At 40.4% G+C, this 20,449-nt stretch overlaps 1 protein-coding gene across 1 annotated transcript; it reads right to left on the bottom strand.

Annotated features, from left to right (window-relative positions):
- Positions 1–1,330: 1,330 nt before the first annotated feature.
- On the bottom strand, positions 1,331–2,470 carry LOC111909760 (zinc finger BED domain-containing protein RICESLEEPER 2-like). Its single transcript, XM_023905539.1, has one exon. It carries the CDS (start codon positions 2,468–2,470, stop codon positions 1,331–1,333), a length of 1,140 nt encoding a protein of 379 aa, XP_023761307.1.
- Positions 2,471–20,449: the final 17,979 nt, after the last annotated feature.

The following is a 20,449-nucleotide window of genomic DNA, read 5'->3' as shown; positions in this document are numbered from 1 at the left end:
ATCGTTGACAATTGAGTTTTTGACCTTTAATAGTTGACCTTTTAACCAGTTTAACTTTTGGTCAAACTTTTATGGATTTGAATAAACCGAGGTTTAGCCTCTATTTGCTATTAAGAGGTTCGTAATAGCCATATCTTTGTGTAAACTGCTGTGAATTTGTGACTCCCTCATTAAAGTGAGTTTTCTTATTATACTATAGAGGTGGTAGTACTGTTAGAGTACATATGTATGATTAGACTAGTATAGTCTTTTGTATGTTGATTGATAGTCGTAAGATATGTTCTTATGACCGGTATGCAATGATGACTAACCAGCGAAAGGTCGTGAGTCTATAGGCGATGACTTGTCAGCGAAAGGCCATGAGTCCATGGGTGATGACAGGCTGAAGATAGACCGTAAGTCTACATGTGAAAGGGGTATCGAACGGGTAAAATTTTCGGGTTTCGAGTAGAACGGATCGGGTAGAACGGGTATTTCCTTAGAAAAAAATTCCTGATACCCCACCTATATTGTAATTTGGGTTTTCGGGTTTTCGGGTTTCGAGTATTCGAGTTTGAGGTCGGGTGAGGTAATTATCGGGTATATCCGAAAATTTCTTAAGTTTCATTTTTTTTTTAAATTAAAGAGTTTCAAGTGTGCTTGAAGAATTCGTGGTGTATTAATATAGATTACAACAATTCATCATTATATAACAAAAATACTTCTTATCGATGTTTGGTTTTATTTTTGTTTACCTTGTGTATTATGTTTATAAATTTAATATTTCAAATAATAAAACTTAATGAACCAAAATGAAGATGATAATAAGTCAAAAACTAAAAGTTAAGAAGGTCAAATGTGGTGATGTCGTGATGCTAATATAATGAATAATGATACCAAACAAAATAATTTCACATACCTATCCTAGGACATTTGTTGTTTTATAAAAAAAGACATATAATAATATCATCACGGTTGAACAAACAAAATACATAAGTCATGATCCAACTAAACAATAAAAGTCTAAACACAACCCAACTAAATAATAAAAGTCTAAACATAACAAAAGATTAAAATTCATAAGTTATAACCCAATTCAAAACATAACCAAGTTTCAAATCACCTTCAAATGATTCTTAGGTTCACAAAAATATTCATCAATCTTGCATCTTCACGTTGCCACATACATTTCCATATTCAATCCGAGCTCTAATTAGACGTACCAACTTCTCCCGATCCTATACAAATAGTATGAGCATTAAAAGGACAAAACATAACATGTCAAAATATTAAAAAATATTAAAGATAAACAACTACCTTTATCAATTTCATGTAGGTTTTCCCAATCTTGTTAAAAATCGATGTTGTCACTTATACCACCCCGAAGCCAATCTTGGGTACAAATTATACTTTCAACAATCTTAGGAGTCAAAGAACTCCTATACGGATCCAAAACCCTCCTGCTAGTGCTAAAAACAGATTCCGAAGCCACAGTTGAGACAGGAATGCCAAACAAATCTTTAGCCATCAATGATAGATTCGGGAATCTTTTACTATTCACTTTCCACCAATCTAAAATGTTAAACGTTGACGAATCTTCTTCAACACTTTCTTTCAAATACTTTTCTAACTCACCAATTGATTCAACTATGTTTGTTTTCATATTTTCTCTTAGCTTATTTCTCAATGGTGGTTTTGGTGTCGTAGCATCCGGATTTTGGCGTTTCCCTAAAATCGACGATGAATTACTAGACACAGTAGTACTAGAAGTAGTACTTGGAGAATGGATTCTAATGTAATCATTATATAATTTATACATAGAATCCATAATATATTTCTTTTTCTCCTCCATCTTTTCTTTTCTATAACGATCCTCAAGTAGTATAACCAAATATTTTACTTTGTTCCTCGGGTCAAGAATCAAAGAAAAGTAGAGCAATAAATTTATTTTTTCTACATCGTCAAAATACTTATCAAACTTTACTCTCATTGCCAATGCAATATCACAAAGGCTAGCATCGGAAATAACATCATCCAAGAGTGTAAGAATGGAATAAATATCTTCAATGCACGTGTTTGATGTTAGGTATAGTGTCCCAGAAATCCTTTCAGGAACATCACAAAATGGTTTTAAAAAATGGCACAAATGCCTAATATGTTGCCAATCGCTCGGTGAAGGAATCGATAAACCTGCCTTTTCAATGTCGGAACGAAACTCATATTCCTTTAGATTGTATCTCTCAAAAGTTTTTTCATAAGCTTGGGCAATATTCAACATACGATAAGTAGAGTTCCATCTTGTTGGAACATCTCTTACCAAGTGTTTCGTTGTACTCGGATTAACAAGCTTGGCAAACTTGGTGAATTTGCTAATTCTTGAAGGTGATTGCCTAATCCACTTTACCGCCCATCTAATTATCTCAACCAACTTATCAACCTTTTTAATACCATCTTGCACCACCAAGTTTAAAATGTGGACAACACATCTCATGTGTGTCCATTTCCCATTTAAGAGACACTTATTGGAATTTTGAAAGATTTGTTTAAAAACTTAATTGCCACGTCATTAGCACTTGCGTTGTCAATGGAAATTGTGAAAACATTTTTTATTCCCCAATCTATTAAGCATTCCTCAACCACTAATCCAATATCAACCCCACAATGACTTTCTTGAGGACAAAAAGTCAACACTTTTTTTCAATTCCCATTCATTGTCTACAAAGTGGGAGGTGAGACACATATAACTTGATTGTTGTGTAGAAGTCCAAGTATCGGTGGTCAAACAAATCCTACCAACATTTTTTTAATAAAAGCTCGAATTTTTTCTTTTTCTTCTTGAAACAATTGGTAGGTATCGGTTGTACTTGTACTTCTACATGGAATTTTAAACATTGGTTGAGTAACACTATTGTAATGTTTAAGTCGCACCTTCCACAAAACTAAATGGAAGTTCATCAACTACTAACATGTGTGCCAAAGCCCACCTACTCTCTTTTTGATCAAATTTCCAAGATGTTAATTTTTTATCACCAAAAGCTATTTGTGTTTGACCGGCATTTACTTTAGCCAAGTAAGGCACACATTTGTCTAAATGAGTTAAAAGATTTTTGGTTCCATACCCTTTCCCTTCACACTTGTATCGCCCGGAACCATAATGCTTACATTTCGATCTTTCAACTCCCTCTTTGTCCGTAAATCTATCGAATTCATCCCAAAATTTGGATCTTGGTTTGTACTTTTTTGGTCGTGTCTCATTTACTACCAGAACTGAATCATTGGTTGGGTTATCAAGATTAATCGTCTCAACTTCAATATACTCATTTGTTTCAGACATCTACAAGTATATAAAAAAAGTTAAGAAAATATACTTATTCGTTTCAGACCCAAATATTTATTAAATACTTTTTAAGTTATATAGAACTAACATTTAATATTTATAAATTACTTTTTGACTTATATAGAACTAACATTTGGGAGCAGATCTTGCAATGACTTCCTTAAACGTTTTTGGGAATGATAGTATGGTCAAACCCCTTGAATTGAATCTTGATAATTTTCTAGTTGTATAAAACATAATGACTGTCTATCTTCCCTCATATGGACCAAGGATGATGCTAAAAAAGTAAGACCAAATCTAGAATGAAAGGGGAAATAGGGAATCAATAGTAACATCATTACCAAGTCTCATTTTGGACATGTTTAATGAAATGGTAATGTATCTTGCTGATTAGATTAGATTTACCGGACTCCATTTTCTACAAAATGATACTTCAAAACCAAAAAAGTGAAGTTAATGCCCTTACGATGCTAAAAAAAAAAAAAAACAGAAACTGATAGTTATTTTGGCTACAATGATGTTTAACCCAATAATATATTAATTGTCATATTCGAGAACTTACTAGCGAACTAAACCGAAATATAAGGTATTTATTGCATTCCACCGATAAGTTTGAAGGTGGCTTTGCATCATATCTAGTAGCAAACAACTTTTTTCACACTTGGTCTGATGATCAATCATTACGTATTTGAGTTATGTTAAGATCGACATGCAATCATGCATATATAATACGGCCAAATTAAAGATATTAAACCATAGTGGATGCAAAAAATTTAACCGTTGATTAACAACTACACAAGAAGACACTGAACCTTCTTTTGATTGATCAAGGTGGAGTCGAATGTCGATGAGGAGACTGTGATTAACAATCAAAGTGTGATCAGATGGAGTCGAATGTCAATGAGGGTTTAACGTCTTTGAGGGTTTATCGATGAGGGATTGCGTTGATCATAAGAAGACACCGAAAGGTTTTTTTTGAAGTGTGCGTAACCTGACGTCCTAACTACCTCCGACTTATGTGTAATGTATATTGGCTATTATTTAAAAAACGAATTCGGGTATTCGGGTATACCCGAAAATTAATATTCATATCTATTACCCGACCTATATTATTATCGGGTTAACCTATTACCCGAATGTTCATACCCGTTACCCGCTCTACCCGACCTATTCTACTTGAATTCGGAACGGGTCGGGTGGGTAGAACGTGTAACATCCCAAAAATACACCCCAAAAAATTTTGTTTTAATATTACTAAAAACCACAACATCAAATGTTATATAATAAAACCATGAATCGTATGTCCCAAAATACCATAGTAAATGTATCAAATCAAAACTGAAGTCAATATCATATCAAAATATCTGAACAAAACTCTCAGGATAAAACTGTAACTGTGGTGTGTGCCATGCCATCATCCCAAGCTCTTCCCCTTGCTAGCAGAAGTACTTGAAACCAAAACTGAAACTGTAAGCACAAAGCTTAGTGAGCTCCCCCAAACTACCACATAAAACCATGAATCGTATGTCCCAAAATACCCTAGTAAATGTATCAAATCAAAACTGAAGTTAGTATCATATCAAAACATCTAAACAAAACTCCCAGGATAAAACTGTAACTGTGGTGTGTGCCATGTCATCATCCCGAGCTCTTCCCCTTGCTAGCAGAAGTACCTGAAACCAAAACTGAAACTCTAAGCACAAAGCTTAGTGAGCTCCCCCAAACTACCATATACCATATAATAACATATAAAGCACATACTGGGCCTTGCCCACTGCATCGGACCGAAATCCGGAAACTGCATCGGACCAAACTCCAGAAACTGCATCGGACCGAAGTCCGGAAACTAACCAGGGCCTTCCCTCTGCATTGGACCGAAGTCCGAAAACTGCATCAGATGTTGGCTGCTGACATGCTAAATTTGAAACTGGCTGACTGCTGCTCCGGAACTCCCTGCCTACAATCCCATAAACATTAAATCAAATACTGATAACTATTCTCAGGGTAAAATGACAATTTAACCTCTGGTCAAAAGTCAACTTCCTGGTCAAATTTAACTTTCAGTTGATCGGACTCGCCGAGTTGGGTCGTCAACTCGCCGAGTCCCTAACACCTTTTCTAATCCTTTACATGCTTCAACTCGTCGAGTTTGGCAACAACTCGATGAGTTCTTCTTCCATACTAACGTCCAATCTAACTTCATCCGACTCACCGAGTTATATGAACAACTCGTCGAGTTCTCCTTCATCATATGAACACGTCCAGTGTGTGACTCGTCGAGTTGTATGAACAACTCGTCAAGTCTGTTCTTGAGACAAGAAGATTGCCTTGGACTCGTAGAGTCCAGAATATGGACTCGTCGAGTCTCCTGCATGCCATTACTATACAGTCAATTCTAGCAAACTTCAGTGCAACCAATTCATAGATCTGGGCTTCTAGGGTTGGTTTTGCTCGTAAAGTTTCCAACTTTACATGCATACACACGAGAATGGGGCTAAAACACCAAAATCATCCAACACTAAGCACTTAGGGTTTAGAACAAGGCTATATTTGCATAAAGGTAGTTACATAGAGTTCCTAGAGCTCAATAACATCCAGTTCTATGGTCTCCATCCTAAGGAGAGCTCAAATCTCGAGTTTAAATCATATAAAGCTCCAAAAGAGACATAAGCAAGCATAAAAGAGGGTTTAATGGAAGAATAAACAAGGTAATAACTTTATTAACATAATATGAAGCAGATGGAAGCTAGTTCTTGGATCTCCTTTCTCTTCTATTGATCTTCTTTCCTTCCTTCTCTTCTACAACTCCCAAGCTATCACAAAACACTCAAGCTCAACAATGGGGACTAGGGTTTTACAGAGAAATGCTCTAAAGGTGCTGGAGGCTATAATGACGTTTAAATAGGGTACAAACCCTGGGATTTAGGGTTTCATCCAGACAAGCGGACTCGTCGAGTCCATAATATGGACTCGTTGAGTCGCCAACTAAAAACACGTGCAAATCCCGTATCTACTCGACGAGTCGGGCTACTGACTCGTCGAGTTCCTCTTAAGGAAGGAAAATACTATTTTTAAATCACATACCAGAAATGGGACGTTACAATTCTCCCCTACTTGTCTTAGACTTCGTCCTCAAAGTCTGATGTTGCTGAATTCAAAAATAACTCAGGATAATGCTCCCTCATCTCCTCCTCGGTCTCCCACGTCCACTCTAAACCCTTCCGGTGCTGCCACTGCACCTTCACTAGCTGGACTACCTTGTTCCTCAAGGTCTTCGTCTTTCGATCCAGGACTTTCACAGGTCTCTCAATATAATTCAAGCTGCTATCAACCTGAATATCCTCCAATGGTACTACTGTTGATTCATCCACCAAACACATCTGCAACTGAGAAACGTGGAAAGTGTTGTGGATCTGGCTAAGCTCTGCTGGAAGATCTAAACTGTAAGCAACCCGGCCCACCCGGATCAAAACCCTAAACGGACCAATGAACTTGGGGCCCAGCTTGCCCTGCTTCTGGAACCTGATAACACCCTTCCAGGGCGATACTTTCAGGAGGACCATATCGCCCACCTGAAACTCCAAGCCCGAACGCCTTCTGTCGGTGTAACTCTTCTGCCAACTCTACGTAGTTTGCAACCTACTACAGACATGTTGGATCAACTCTGTGGTCTTGAGTACTACCTCCGTACTCCTGATAACCCTCTGACCGACCTCACCCCAACAAATCGGGGTCCTACACTTCCTTCCGTAAAGCATCTCGAAAGGAGGGCGGTTAATGTTGGCGTGGTAACTGTTGTTATACGAAAATTCCGCTAATGGAAGATATGTATCCCAACTGCCACCAAAATATAGAACACATGTCCTCGAGAGTTTGAATCGTCCTCTCGCTCTGCCTGTCCGTCTGAGGGTGGAAGGCGGTGCTGAAGTGAAGACGAGTCCCCATCTCGTCGTGAAACCGCTTCCAGAACCTGAAAGTGAACTGGATGTCTCGATCTGATACTACTGATACATGCACTCCATGCCGTGCCACTACCTCGCATGGCCCCGCTACATCAACACGGCTCCCATACCTGTGATCAAAGCATCATAGTAAACTACAAAATCTTCTACTCCCTCTGGTAATGTAAGAATCGGCGCCTCGCACAACCTCTGTCTGAGGGCCTCAAATGCTGCCTGCTGCTCCGGCCCCCAACAAAACACCATCGACTTCTTGGTCACTCGGGTGAGTGGAACTGCTATCTTGGAGAAATCATTGATGAATCTCCTGTAGTACCCTGCCAATCCTGGGAAGCTCTGAATCTCATATGGAGACATCGGGACCTCCCACTGCATCACAACCTCTATCTTGGCCGGATCTACTAGTATACCCTTCTGGTTGATGAGGTGTCCAAGGAATTGCACCTCGCGCAACCAGAACTCGCACTTGGAGAATTTCGCGAAAAGTCTCTCCCTCCTCAGCGTCTCTAGCACCTTTCTCAGGTGCTCCTCGTGCTGCTCCTGAGTTTTGGAATAAACCAAGATGTCATCAACTAATACTATCATAGACCGATCCAACATCGGTCTGCATACGCAGTTCATGAGATCCATGAACGCGGCTGGAGCGTTGGTGAGCCCGAACGGCATCACCACAAACTCATAATGACCATAGCGGGTCCTAAAAGCGGTCTTCTGCACATCCTCCTCCCTGACCCGCATCTGGTGATATCCTGACCGCAGTTCAATCTTGGAGAACCAAGATGCTCCCTGAAGCTGGTCAAACAAGTCATCTATCCTCGGGAGTGGGTAACGGTTCTTCACCATTACCTTATTCAGCTCCCGGTAATCTATGCACATACGGTGCGACCCATACTTCTTCCTTACAAATAGGATCAGGTCTCCCCATGGTGAACTACTTGGCCTGGTGAAACCCTTATCTAGCAGCTCCTACAGTTGTGTAGACAACTCCTGCATCTCTGGAGGAGCCAACCGATATGGTGCCTTGGCTATCGGAGCCGCACCAGGAACCAGGTCAATCCGAAACTCGACCTGTCTTTCTGGAGGTATCCCAGGTAAGTCCCCCCGGGAATACGTCTGGATACTCTCGCACTACTGGTACGTCATCAACTGTCGCCTTACCCTTCTCCCGAGCATCTATAACATAGGCGATGTACCCTGCGCAACCCTACTGAACTTAGTGTCTCGCCCTCGCTGCCGAGCAAAGGACTGGTCCACGTTGTGGCCTCTCGCCCTGAATCACTAACTCTCCCCCATTGGGAGTGCGAACCCTCACTAACTGCAGCTCACAACCAATCACTGCCCCATTGGGGCTCAACTAATCCATACCCACTATAACCTTATTCCCTCGTAGAGGAATATGAACCAAGTCCATTGAAAACTGCTCATCAAATAATTGCAGCGAACACCCCCTATGTACTCTCGCGACCCTGACGGTCCTGTCGTCCGCTATCTCAACCTCAAATGGACAATCCAGCTCCCCCAGAGCTCTACTAAACCTCTAGCTAAGCGCAAGTGAGTGATCGGGTAGCCCCTGAGTCAAACAATATTGTAGCTGAAATGTCGTTCACTAAGAACGACCCCTATATGAATAGATATAATCATGAGAAACAATCAATATCAATAAAGAGATAGGAGAAAGATACATACCCGTCACCACGTTAGGAGTCGCTCGCGCCTCCTCTGCTGTCGTCTGAAAAGCTGTACTCTTCGCCACTGGCGTCTCACTCTGACCCTGACGGTCGTCTGTAATCCTCAATGTTGTAGGGGCAGGTGCGACCACCTTCCCTGCTGTTGCTAAACTCGGACACTGGGAGTTTTTATGTCCCCTCTGATTGCAATGGAAGCAAATCAGATCAGATGTTGTGGTGGTGGCAGTAGCTGTACAATCTCTTCATATGCCCAATCCGACCGCACTTGTAGCAACCAGTACTACCTGCCTTGCATGCCCCATCGTGCAATCTCCCACACTTGCCACACCGACTGTGGCTCTACTGTCCTCTAGATCTGTGATCTGATACCTTGGGCTTCTTGCTTGAACTCCCTGTGACAGATGCCGCCTCTGGCTTCCTCTTTTTCTCAATCTCCAAATCTATCTCTCTCTCACGAGCCCTCACAATCATATCATCCAGCATTTTACAGCTGGACCAGCTCACAAACTGGTAGATATCACTCTGCAACATCTCATGATAACGTGCCTTCTTCATTTCCTCATCAGTTACGTACTGAGGAACGAGAAGAGCCCTCCTCCTGAACTTGGCAGTAATCCCCGCCATTGTCTCTGTAGTCTGGGTGACATCCTGAAACTCCCTGGCTAACTGTTGCACCTCAATAACCAATGCAAACTTCGCTCTGAACCTGGTAGTAAAATCAGCCCAAGTCATCGCATCAAGTTCTGCGTCATCCCCGATAACATGCCCAATCTCCTCCCACCAATCTCGAGCCATGTCCTTCAGAAAACAGGATGCTAGTCTGACCTTGTCCCCCTCGGGACATCTGCTGGTGCGGAATGCGTTGGCGACATCTACCAACTACCTAGTACTCGCTATGGGGTCCCACGCCCCATGGTAGTCTAGAGCTCCACAAGCCCGGAATTCCCTGAAGGTAAGTGTGTGCGCCCCCATCATGGCCGCCACCTCAGCACAGAATGTGCTCAACCTCTCATCCATCACCTCTAGAATACCCTCCTTGATCGAACCAAAGATCACAGGAGTCTGCTCAAGTATGGTGCGAGTAACCTCTGAGGTGAGGAACTCTCTGGTATGCTCATCTAGATTCTTGGCCCTCAAGCCTGATCCTGATCCCTCGCCGCCTCCTGAACTACCGACAGCTGGCCTAGGGCGTAAAACCACCATTCTGAAAATACATCATGATAAATGTTAGAAACACTGATATATCTCGAGGGATTGGTACTACAACAAGTTTCCTGGTCTCATCTCAGCCTTCCTTGATTCAAGTACGGATCCTCTGCTTTTAGTAGTATGGGCCCATACTACCTTCCACATATATCCCTACTTTCCTCAAGAACTGTCTCGACTCCACCAAGTCACTTCTACTATTACTGATCTCTGCTACTCTCATCCTAGGCTTGCCCTAGGGAAATCTCTGACTCCGCCCAAACCAATCCTCAACTGTTGAAGGCCTCCTTGTAATGCCAATTAGCCATCACCTGAATACCATCACATGTGACGAGGCTCATTCGAGTAAAAGACTCGTCCCTACAACGGTTAGACTCAAACAAGAGCTGCGCAATAGGGCCAAATCTAGCACTCTGAGATTATTCAACCCTGATCACATGTGACGTGACATATTCACCTAATGGCTAACTACCATCACTCAGAGTCCCACAAAGCACGAAGCAAGCAACATTCGGACACATGAAACTACTCAAGCAAATCTATCATCATAACGAGAAATTGTACTAGCATACAATGCTAAGCTCATACTATCAGGCATAACCTAAACAGGCTATCCTACTGCTGTCTACTCAATACTAGCATGCAATTCTCATAAAGCTGAAACACATATAACAGGCACATAAGACATCCTCCTAGATCCTTAGTCCTATTCTAGCATGACGTCCTACAGAAACTGAAACTAATAATTATAACATAAACTTGTATGGGTAATTTGGGAGTACTTACTTGAGCTCGGCTGATCGCATGCACCACACCCTTTTCCCTTTCTCAAAACTATTTTTCTTTTTAAGTTTCTTTTCAAAAATTCTTTCAAAAACATTTTTAGTTTGAAAGCCTTTTACCATTTCCTTAGTTTGAGTCCATTCATACCCGAAAGTGTGCCTGAATCCCTCAAACCAAGGCTCTGATACCAACTTGTAACATCCCAAAAATACACCCCAAAAATTTTTGTTTTAATATTACTAAAAACCACAACATCAAATGTCATATAATAAAACCATGAATCGTATGTCCAAAAATTTCATAGTAAATGTATCAAATCAAAACTGAAGTCAATATCATATCAAAACATCTGAACAAAACTCCCAGGATAAAACTGTAACTATGGTGTGTGCCATGCCATCATCCCGAGCTCTTCCCCTTGCTAGCAGTAGTACCTGAAACCAAAAATGAAACTGTAAGCACAAAGCTTAATGAGCTCCCCCAAACTACCATATACCATACAATAACATATAAAGCACATATTGGGCCTTGCCCACTGCACCGGACCAAAATTCGGAAACTACATCGGACCGAACTCCGGAAACTGCATCGGATCGAACTCTGGAAACTAACCAGGGCCTTCCCTTTGCATCAGACCGAAGTCCGGAAACTGCATCGGACCGAAGTCCGGAACTAACCAGGGGCCTTGCCCTCTTCATCGGACCGAAGTCCGGAAACTACATCAGACCGAAGTACGGAACTAACCAGGGCCTTGCCCTCTGCATCAAACCGAAGTCCGGAAACTGACTGAACATAGCATAGCATAATCATATCTACTAACATAACACATAAACTACATACTGCATCGGACCAAAGTCCGGAACACATAATACAAATACATGCTTGAATCACAAAGACATCAAGCACACTGGTGCATCGGACCGAACTCTGGTACTACTACTAACTAAACGGTCCGGCATTGTGGTCGTAGACACGTTCTTACAAGAAGGAAAACTCACCTTGTAACGCTGGCTGCTGAGATGCTAAATCTGAAACTGGCTGACTGCTGCTCCGGAACTCCCCGACTACAATCCCATAAACACTAAATCAGATACTGATAACTGGTCTCACGGTAAAATGACTATTTTACCCCTGGTCAAAAGTCTACTTCCTGGTCAAAGTCAACTTCCAGTTGACCGAGTCCCTAACACCTTTTCTAATCCTTTACATGCTTCAACTCGTCGAGTTTGGCAACAACTCGACGAGTTCTTCTTCCATACTAACGTCCAATCTAACTTCATCCGACTCGCCGAGTTGTATGAACAACTCGTCGAGTTCTCCTTCATCATATGAACACGTCCAGTCTGTGACTCGCCGAGTTGTATGAACAACTCGTCGAGTCTGTTCTTGAGACAAGAAGATTGCCTTGGACTCGTAGAGTCCGGAATATGGACTCGTCGAGTCTCCTGCATGCCATTACTATACAGTTAATTCTAGCAAACTTCAGTGCAACCAATTCATGGATCTGGGATTCTAGGGTTGGTTTTGCTCGTAAAGTTTCCAACTTTACATACATGCACACGAGAATGGGGCTAAAACACCAAAACATCTAACACTAAGCACTTAGGGTTTAGAACAAGGCTATATTTGCATAAAGGTAGTTACATAGAGTTCCTAGAGCTTAATAACATCCAGTTCTATGGTCTCCATCCTAAGGAGAGCTCAAATCTCGAGTTTAAATCATATAAAGCTCCAAAAGAGACATAAACAAGCATAAAAGAGGGTTTAATGGAAGAATAAACAAGGTAATAACTTTATTAACAGAATATGAAGCAGATGGAAGCTAGTTCTTGGATCTCCTTTCTCTTCTATTGATCTTCTTTCCTTCCTTCTCTTCTACAACTCCCAAGCTATCACAAAACCCTCAAGCTCAACAATGGGGACTAGGGTTTTACAGAGAAATGCTCTAAAGGTGCTGGAGGCTATAATGACGTTTAAATAGGGTAAAAACCCTGGGATTTAGGGTTTCATCCAGACAAGCGGACTCGCCGAGTCCGGAATATGGACTCGTCAAGTCGCCAACTAAAAACGTGTGTAAATCCCGTCTCTACTCGACGAGTTGGGCTACTGACTCGTCGAGTTCCTCTTAAGGAAGGAAACTACTATATTTAAATCACATACCATAAATGGGACGTTACAATTCTCACTGACAGATGGAAGGGCGCGGCTTGACTATATGTGTTACATTGTGTGCAATGAAATGTATAGTATATTGTGGAACTCACTAAACTTTGTGCTTATACTTTTAAGTTAAATGTTTTTCATGTTGCCCCAGTGACAGACGGAAGGGCGCGACTTGAATGCATACTCATTAGGATTGATATGTTTGGGATTTCCACAAACACTGATTTATATTTTGACTTGAGATTTGGTGTTTGAAATAAATTGATACTTGTTACATTTTTATGAAAACAATTTTGAATTGTTTACTTTATTTTAAAAAGAAATAAATCGATTTGAAAATTTGGGACGTTAATTAGCTCAATTATATCAAATATCCATGATATAACTATGAAGTTTTCCGTCCATGGACCACCAACTCATTTGAATCATCCAGTGGGTTCCTTATTGGATTTATTAAGGAGTCCCGTTATCTTTTTAACACTTCAACTAAGTGTGGGTAACTAAATAACTTAGGGTACCAGCATAAGACATAATAAATTGAAGGTGTCATTCATCAAGTTGAAAGAGTTAAAGAGTTTTGCAACACTCTTATACCATGTAAAAGATAAGCGAATAATTAAACTATGTGTATGCATTATATTAAATATAAATATTCACATATGACCTAATGAGCCTTACTAAGTAAGATAATTACAACCATAATATATATATATATATATATATATATATATATATATATATATATATATATAATGATCTTTGACGATGGGCATAAGGTGGAGTTTTACGGACATAAGTGACAGACATAAATAACAGACAAAAGTGATAGACAGAAGTGATGGACAAAATTGACGAACAAAAATACATAGCCCAACGTGCATAGCCCAAAGTGTAGGCCCAAAATGCATGGCCCTCACATTTTACTTCTATATTTAATTGGGTCACACTCATACAATATATATATATATATATATATATATATATATATATATATATATATATATATATATATATATATATATATGGTTGTTACTTGTTGATCAGAACGTGTTGGTTTAGCATATCAGAATATCTTGAGCTAAAAGATGATCACAATTCAAATTGATGAACAGATTCTCCTCTTAATTCGGATAACAGGTAATTATATCTTATAAACAGCCAATGTTTGTAGTTTGGAAAAAAGGTAGAAAAACTCTAATACCCTACTTTCAGCTTTGATCGATTTTTCTCGTTGAAAACTGACTTTACCATCGGAGTGTCATCTTGGTTCCCCACCCGAAGGATAGAGCGAAGATTAGTGGCAAGTCTCTTTATCTCAACCGTCTCGTGAACCCAGGTTTTCATCAATTGACGTCATCCGTGGTACCCTGAACAAAACCCACAAAGGAGAACATGGCTTTTGGATTAGGGAATTCCTCTCACATTCCTATCCCATCGTTTCCTAACGTGGGAGAATGACTGTTGTAACCAAAATCACTTATGGGGAGATTGGCTTCTTCTCGTCGATAACGGAAGCATCCGGCGTAACACCCAACACACCCATCATGACCTCCACGGTACTGACTATAATGCCCATAACCACGACGATGGAGAAGCCAGGAAGATCATAATCAAATCCTTAAGCTTTGTCATGAGGCATAGAGTGCTTTACAATAAGGGATGTTTAATGCAATGGTTATGATGTTTCGACCATGACGAAGCCAAACTATGTCATAAGAGAAAAATCATGAGGTGATATGTGGATCTCACTCGGGGATGAGGACACTTGCTAAGAAGATAGTGCACTTGGGGTATTTCTGGCCGACAATATACAAAGATGTTGAGGCTTTAGTTAGCAAATGTTTGGAATATCAGCAACACGCTCCAATACCCCACCTTCCCGCAAAAAAAATGGTCAGCATCTCTTGCCCTTGGTCATTTCATCCATAGGGAGTGGACTTGGTTAGACCTTTTCTAGAAGCACCTGGAAAGGTAAAATTTCGTATAGTAGCAGTTGACTACTTCACGAAGTGGGTAGAAGCGGAGCCAGTAGCAGTAATAGTTGGGACAAATGTTATCAAGTTCTTCTGGAAAAATATAATTAGCAGGTTCGGCATATCAAATATAATATTAAGCGATAATGGTAAGCAATTTGTAGAAAATCCTTTCAAGCAATGGTGCATCAATAAGAAAATAAAACAGAAGTTCGGCTCAGTAGCACACCCACAGGCTAATGGTCAAACTGAAGTTACTAACAAAACCATTGTCAAAGGGCTAAAAACAAGGCTATCCAATGCTAAGGTACTAAACTGAAGTTACAAACACGTCTGAATTTGAACTCTCGTACTTATGTCCTACATTTACATTTGATTCCTCACAAGTTTGAATTGCATCATTTGAGTGCTTTTAGGAATTTCAAATGTGAACTTTTGAATGTGATCAATTTTAGCAATTTCTCTCATTATCTTGCATATGGCTGCTCACATGAGACATATTTTGGGTAACCTTCATACCTAGCAAAGAAAAACTTCCCTGGGTTATCCAAATAACCTAGAAGTCACTCTCGACGACATGAGATAGTTTGAACATTATACATTACACAATTCACCCTTTATGGGAGGAAAACATGTCTTATACTCTCTCCCTATGCGCTAAAGAGTATACATTCATCATTTTCCAACTTACAAATACCCCAAGACATTCATTACAAATGAAAAAAAGTACAAACATTCATTACAAATGAAAAAAATACGAACATTCATTACAATGGAACACAACAAGACATCTTATAAGAAGCGTAGATCATTCTTCTTCTTCAATCAAAGAGGCCTTAAAAAGCCTCAAAACTGGATCGGTCCAATCCAGATGATGCCACATAATCTTCATTGGAAGAGGCTGCCAGAGCATGTTGCAATTCTTCGGAACGCCCACTTGGTATCTCATGTTTTGGGATCTGAAGTTCATACTTTTCTTTCATTAATTTGGATCCTTACTCTATGCCATAATCATTATATGCTTTGTAAAGTCTTTTTTGAGATACTCACAAATGTCTCGTAACACATGGCATTATCAAAAGATTTGAAAATACCTTCTTGTAGCATCCAACCCATACAGTGGCGGACCTTAGTGGCGCCCGGGGGTCCCGGGTCACTGCTCCGATTCCGACACGCAGTGTAAAAAATTTATGTTTTCTCTATTAGGTGCACCGGATTAAAATACGAGTCCCACTACTAATTTAGATTTTTTGGAAAAAAATGTAGTGCCACCCCTACTAAAACGTTCTGCGTCCGCCACTGAACCCATATTATTCCTTGATTCGGTAAATCGACCATTTAACTCACTATCACTAGCAAGGAAATTGGCTACTTCGAGTTCTAGGTTGGAAACCTGACGAACCAAATGACAATGTTCCTCTTGTTGGTTTTTCTTAGTAAGCTCATATTTGGTCTTATACTCGGACACTTCAGTGGAGGCCACGACTACTAGACCTCGAGTCTCTTCATGTTCAATATTGTAGCGTCTATCAAACCCCACATTATATGCCATGGATTGTATCATGTGGGCATGACGTCTCATGGTGAGTTTGTCGGTGCTCATCTTATCCATTTGTGATAAAGTTACTTGTGGAAAGACATTAGATATGAAGTCAGAGATGTATGTCGAGTCCTACACATCGGTTTCACAAGTGATATTCCAAGATGGATGAAAAATGTTAGTAGGATCAGCCAAGCAGGATGTTTCAGGCATCCACGACCCAAAATTGGAGCCTAAACCATCATCCAGAATAATAGGTGAGCTTGTTGTACCAAAGGTGGTACCTCTTTAAACGGAGTGAACCTCCATGCTATTCCTTGCAGGGCATCCATAAAAGCAACTTTGCTTTTACCACCAGAACCTTGACGGTGCTCCACATATGTGATGTTGGTAGTGGACACCAATTGAGCATAGTCATTTCTCTTCTTTCTGGAAGGTGTATTAGCAAACTGGTCAAAGCCTGACATAAAAGTAGTCTGTCTTACATGGCTAACAGATTGACATGCATCATCATTGTCACTATGGTCATCGACATCGTCTTCATTAACATCTAATTTTGCTCTTGTTGTCTTCATCACAGGCTCTTCCCGCTCATTACCCTAGTAGAAATCTGGGGATACAACATCTGCCTCTAGTTCACATTCCTTCAGGTAATCACGCGGAAGAACTCTTAACATATTCAAATATACTTTTTTTCTAAACAAAACAACAAAATATAATATGAAAATCACACTTCAAATTATGGGTAATAATTGTTAAAAAATGACAATCACTTACCATTAATCCTTATGAATAGCATGGGGACCATGAGTTTGTTATGTCGATCCCACACAACCCTTTTTCCACCAGCAACAAGAACGAGTCTGTCGATCTCATCTCCTGGTACACAATACCCTTCTATTTTGCTTAAGTCCTTACGAAGTTGAGGGTTGATAATTTTTATGGTCGGGTCATTGACCATCCTTGATGTGTCACCAAAGACCATCCCCTGGGTATGAGGTTTTGGCTCACCCAAAAGAACTCTTGTTTCCATTTTCTAGATGATATTTTTGGATTTGCTGCAATTTGTCTCTCTTTATCGCAGTTGTAGAAAATATATCAATCTTCACTAGAAGATAACCTATAGAAAATACATAATAAGGGAACAGAAGGCTCAACTTTTTTTTTTGCTTTACATAGGAGTTCAAATGCCAGGTTTTTTTGGCTTATGTGTATAAATTAGTGAGATAGTAAATCTTCAAGAAACTTGGAGATTGGGAAACTAAGGCCTACCTCTATATTTTTGACATAAATACCCACTTTATCTGGAGGTGGATCCTTGATATGCCGAGTAAGACCAAGTAGAAGAACTACATCCGACGGACGCAGTCCATATTCGTTAGCTACCCTTTCTAAACCTGCTTACGAAAGAGTTGAGAATATGTCTTCTATACCCTGTTCACGAGCCATCTTCTCGTTACTCATGTTTTTCTAGATATTTGGTAAGTGTGGTATGTGATTGTTAATTCAGGCTCTTTGCTCTTGTTATAGATGTTACATATACGTGTGATATGTGATTCTCTACAGTTGCATGCAAACATTCCTTCTCCCACTTGACGCATCGACCTATGCATGCCACTCTTTCCAATGACAATATTGTTTGTATTATTGATATTAACACACGCATGCAAAGATTCCTTCTCCCAATTGACATCAACCTATGCATGCCACTTCTTCCAATTGACATTGACCTATGCATGTCAAGATTTTTTATATGGCCCACTTCACTAGGTTATATGTATATTGGGCTTCTTGTTGAAATTAAACGTACATGGTTTGTTTTTCTCAAATATATATGGATGTTGGAGTGACAATGCGAGCATATTATTAAGTATGCACCGAAATGTGACTAGCCATATCACTTCATACTTGGGGCTGACGACGGGCATAGGGTGAAGTCTTATGGACAAAAGTGACAGATAAAAGTGACAGACGGAAATAACAAACATAAATACATGGCCCAACGTGCATGTCCCAAAGTGCAATCCCAAAATGCATGACCAAAAATGCATGGCCATCACATTTTCCTTCTATATTTAATTGTGTCACACTCATACACACTCATACAATATGAATATTATATGTATATATATATACACACACACACACACATATAATATTGTTACTTGTAGATTATAACGTGTTGGTTGAGCATATCATGATATCTTGAGCTAAAAGATGATCACAATTCAAATTGATGAATAAATTCTCCTCTTAATTCGGATGACAGGTAATTATATCTTATAAATTGCCAATGTTTGTAGTTCGAGAAAAAGGCAGAAAAACTCTGATACCCTACTTTAGCTTTGATCGATTTCTCTCGTTGAAAACTAACTTTACCATCGGAGTGTCATCTCCTATCCCCACCCAAGATTGTTTCAGGTATCACCAGAGTCAAGGTTGTCAAGGTTGAAAGAAGGGCAGAGCGAAGATTCATGGCAAGTCTCTTTATCTCAACCGTCTCGTGAACCCATGTATTCATCATTCTTATTATATACATTGATGATACGACAATACATACAAAATATCAAAGGGGCTACTCAATATTAGACACACTACACACTACAGTATATCATACTTCCTTTTCATACCAACTCCATGATTCTTCCTAACTCGATCGTCGATGCATATCCTCGTACCACTCCTTATATACTACAAACAATATTTATCTTAGCAATAGGTAACTTGCTGTAACAGCCCGGATTCCCAGGTATTATTCATTCTTATATTTTTGGTGTTTTGTGAGGGGACGCGGCGAGTTGGAGCTTAAACTCGCCGAGTAGGATCGCGGTTTTGGACGCGGGTTCGCGCCTGGACTCGGCGAGTCCAAGGAATGGATTCGGCGAGTCCACGCTGTTTAATGAAACCCTAAATCCCCGGGTTTGGAGCCTATTTAAGGGCACTTATAGCCTCCCATTGCGGCTACCAGTCCCTTGAGAGAACCCTAAGAGAGCAAATTCGTTTTGGGAGAGAAGAAGTCACTTTTGAGCCTTTGTATTTCTTGTTTAGCAAGAAGAAGGTGGCAAGAGCAAGGAGGAGGTGAGATTCTAGTAGATCCAGAGTCCAAAGGCTTCATTTTGAGGTAATGGTTCGAATCTCCTTCAGCTTTAGGGTTGATCTTTAGAGTTAGGGTTTTATAACCCCTTTGAGGAATGATTATGTGAAGCATTTGGTCCCTCTTCGAGTTTGTGCCTTGGATCTGGACTCAAAGAGGTCCAGAGACCTAAACCCTTGGGGCTTTTTGGGATATTATGGAGTTATTAGACCTAGGTGGTCATTTTTGGGACCAAATCATCTTTTGATGCCTTGTGAGGGTTATGCAAGCATCAAGTTCCAAACTTTATGTGACATTCATGATTAGGGAGGCTAGATCTATGGTTTGGGAAAGCAGATCTGGCCTCAGAAGGTCAATAGAGTTTGTGCATGGCATGAACTCGCTGAGTTGTTCTTGAGACTCGGCGAGTAGGGTCGGGGTTTCACGTAAAGTGTCAGCGAGTGGACTCGCCGGGTTGGGGGTTGACCCAGTGAGTCAGAGAGAGTCATTATGGGGGCTGAGTCGAGCCTGAACTCACCGAGTTGTTCTTGAGACTCGGCGAGTTGAGTCGTGGTGGCCCCGCGATTCATGCCAGGTGGAACTCGTCGAGTTAGGGAAATACTCGACGTGTCAAGAGAGGATCCTAGGGAGTCAGTGAACACGTATAGACTCGCCGAGTCGCTCTAGTGCACTCGCCGAGTCCAGTCAAAGTTGACTGTTGACTAGAGTTGACAAGTGTTGACTTGAT

This window comes from Lactuca sativa, chromosome 4 (genome assembly GCF_002870075.4).
Source record: "Lactuca sativa cultivar Salinas chromosome 4, Lsat_Salinas_v11, whole genome shotgun sequence".
In the NCBI taxonomy this organism is placed as follows: Eukaryota; Viridiplantae; Streptophyta; class Magnoliopsida; order Asterales; family Asteraceae; genus Lactuca; species Lactuca sativa.
The sequence above is the reverse complement of the archived record's forward strand: the minus strand, read 5'-3'. Positions and strand labels throughout refer to the sequence as shown.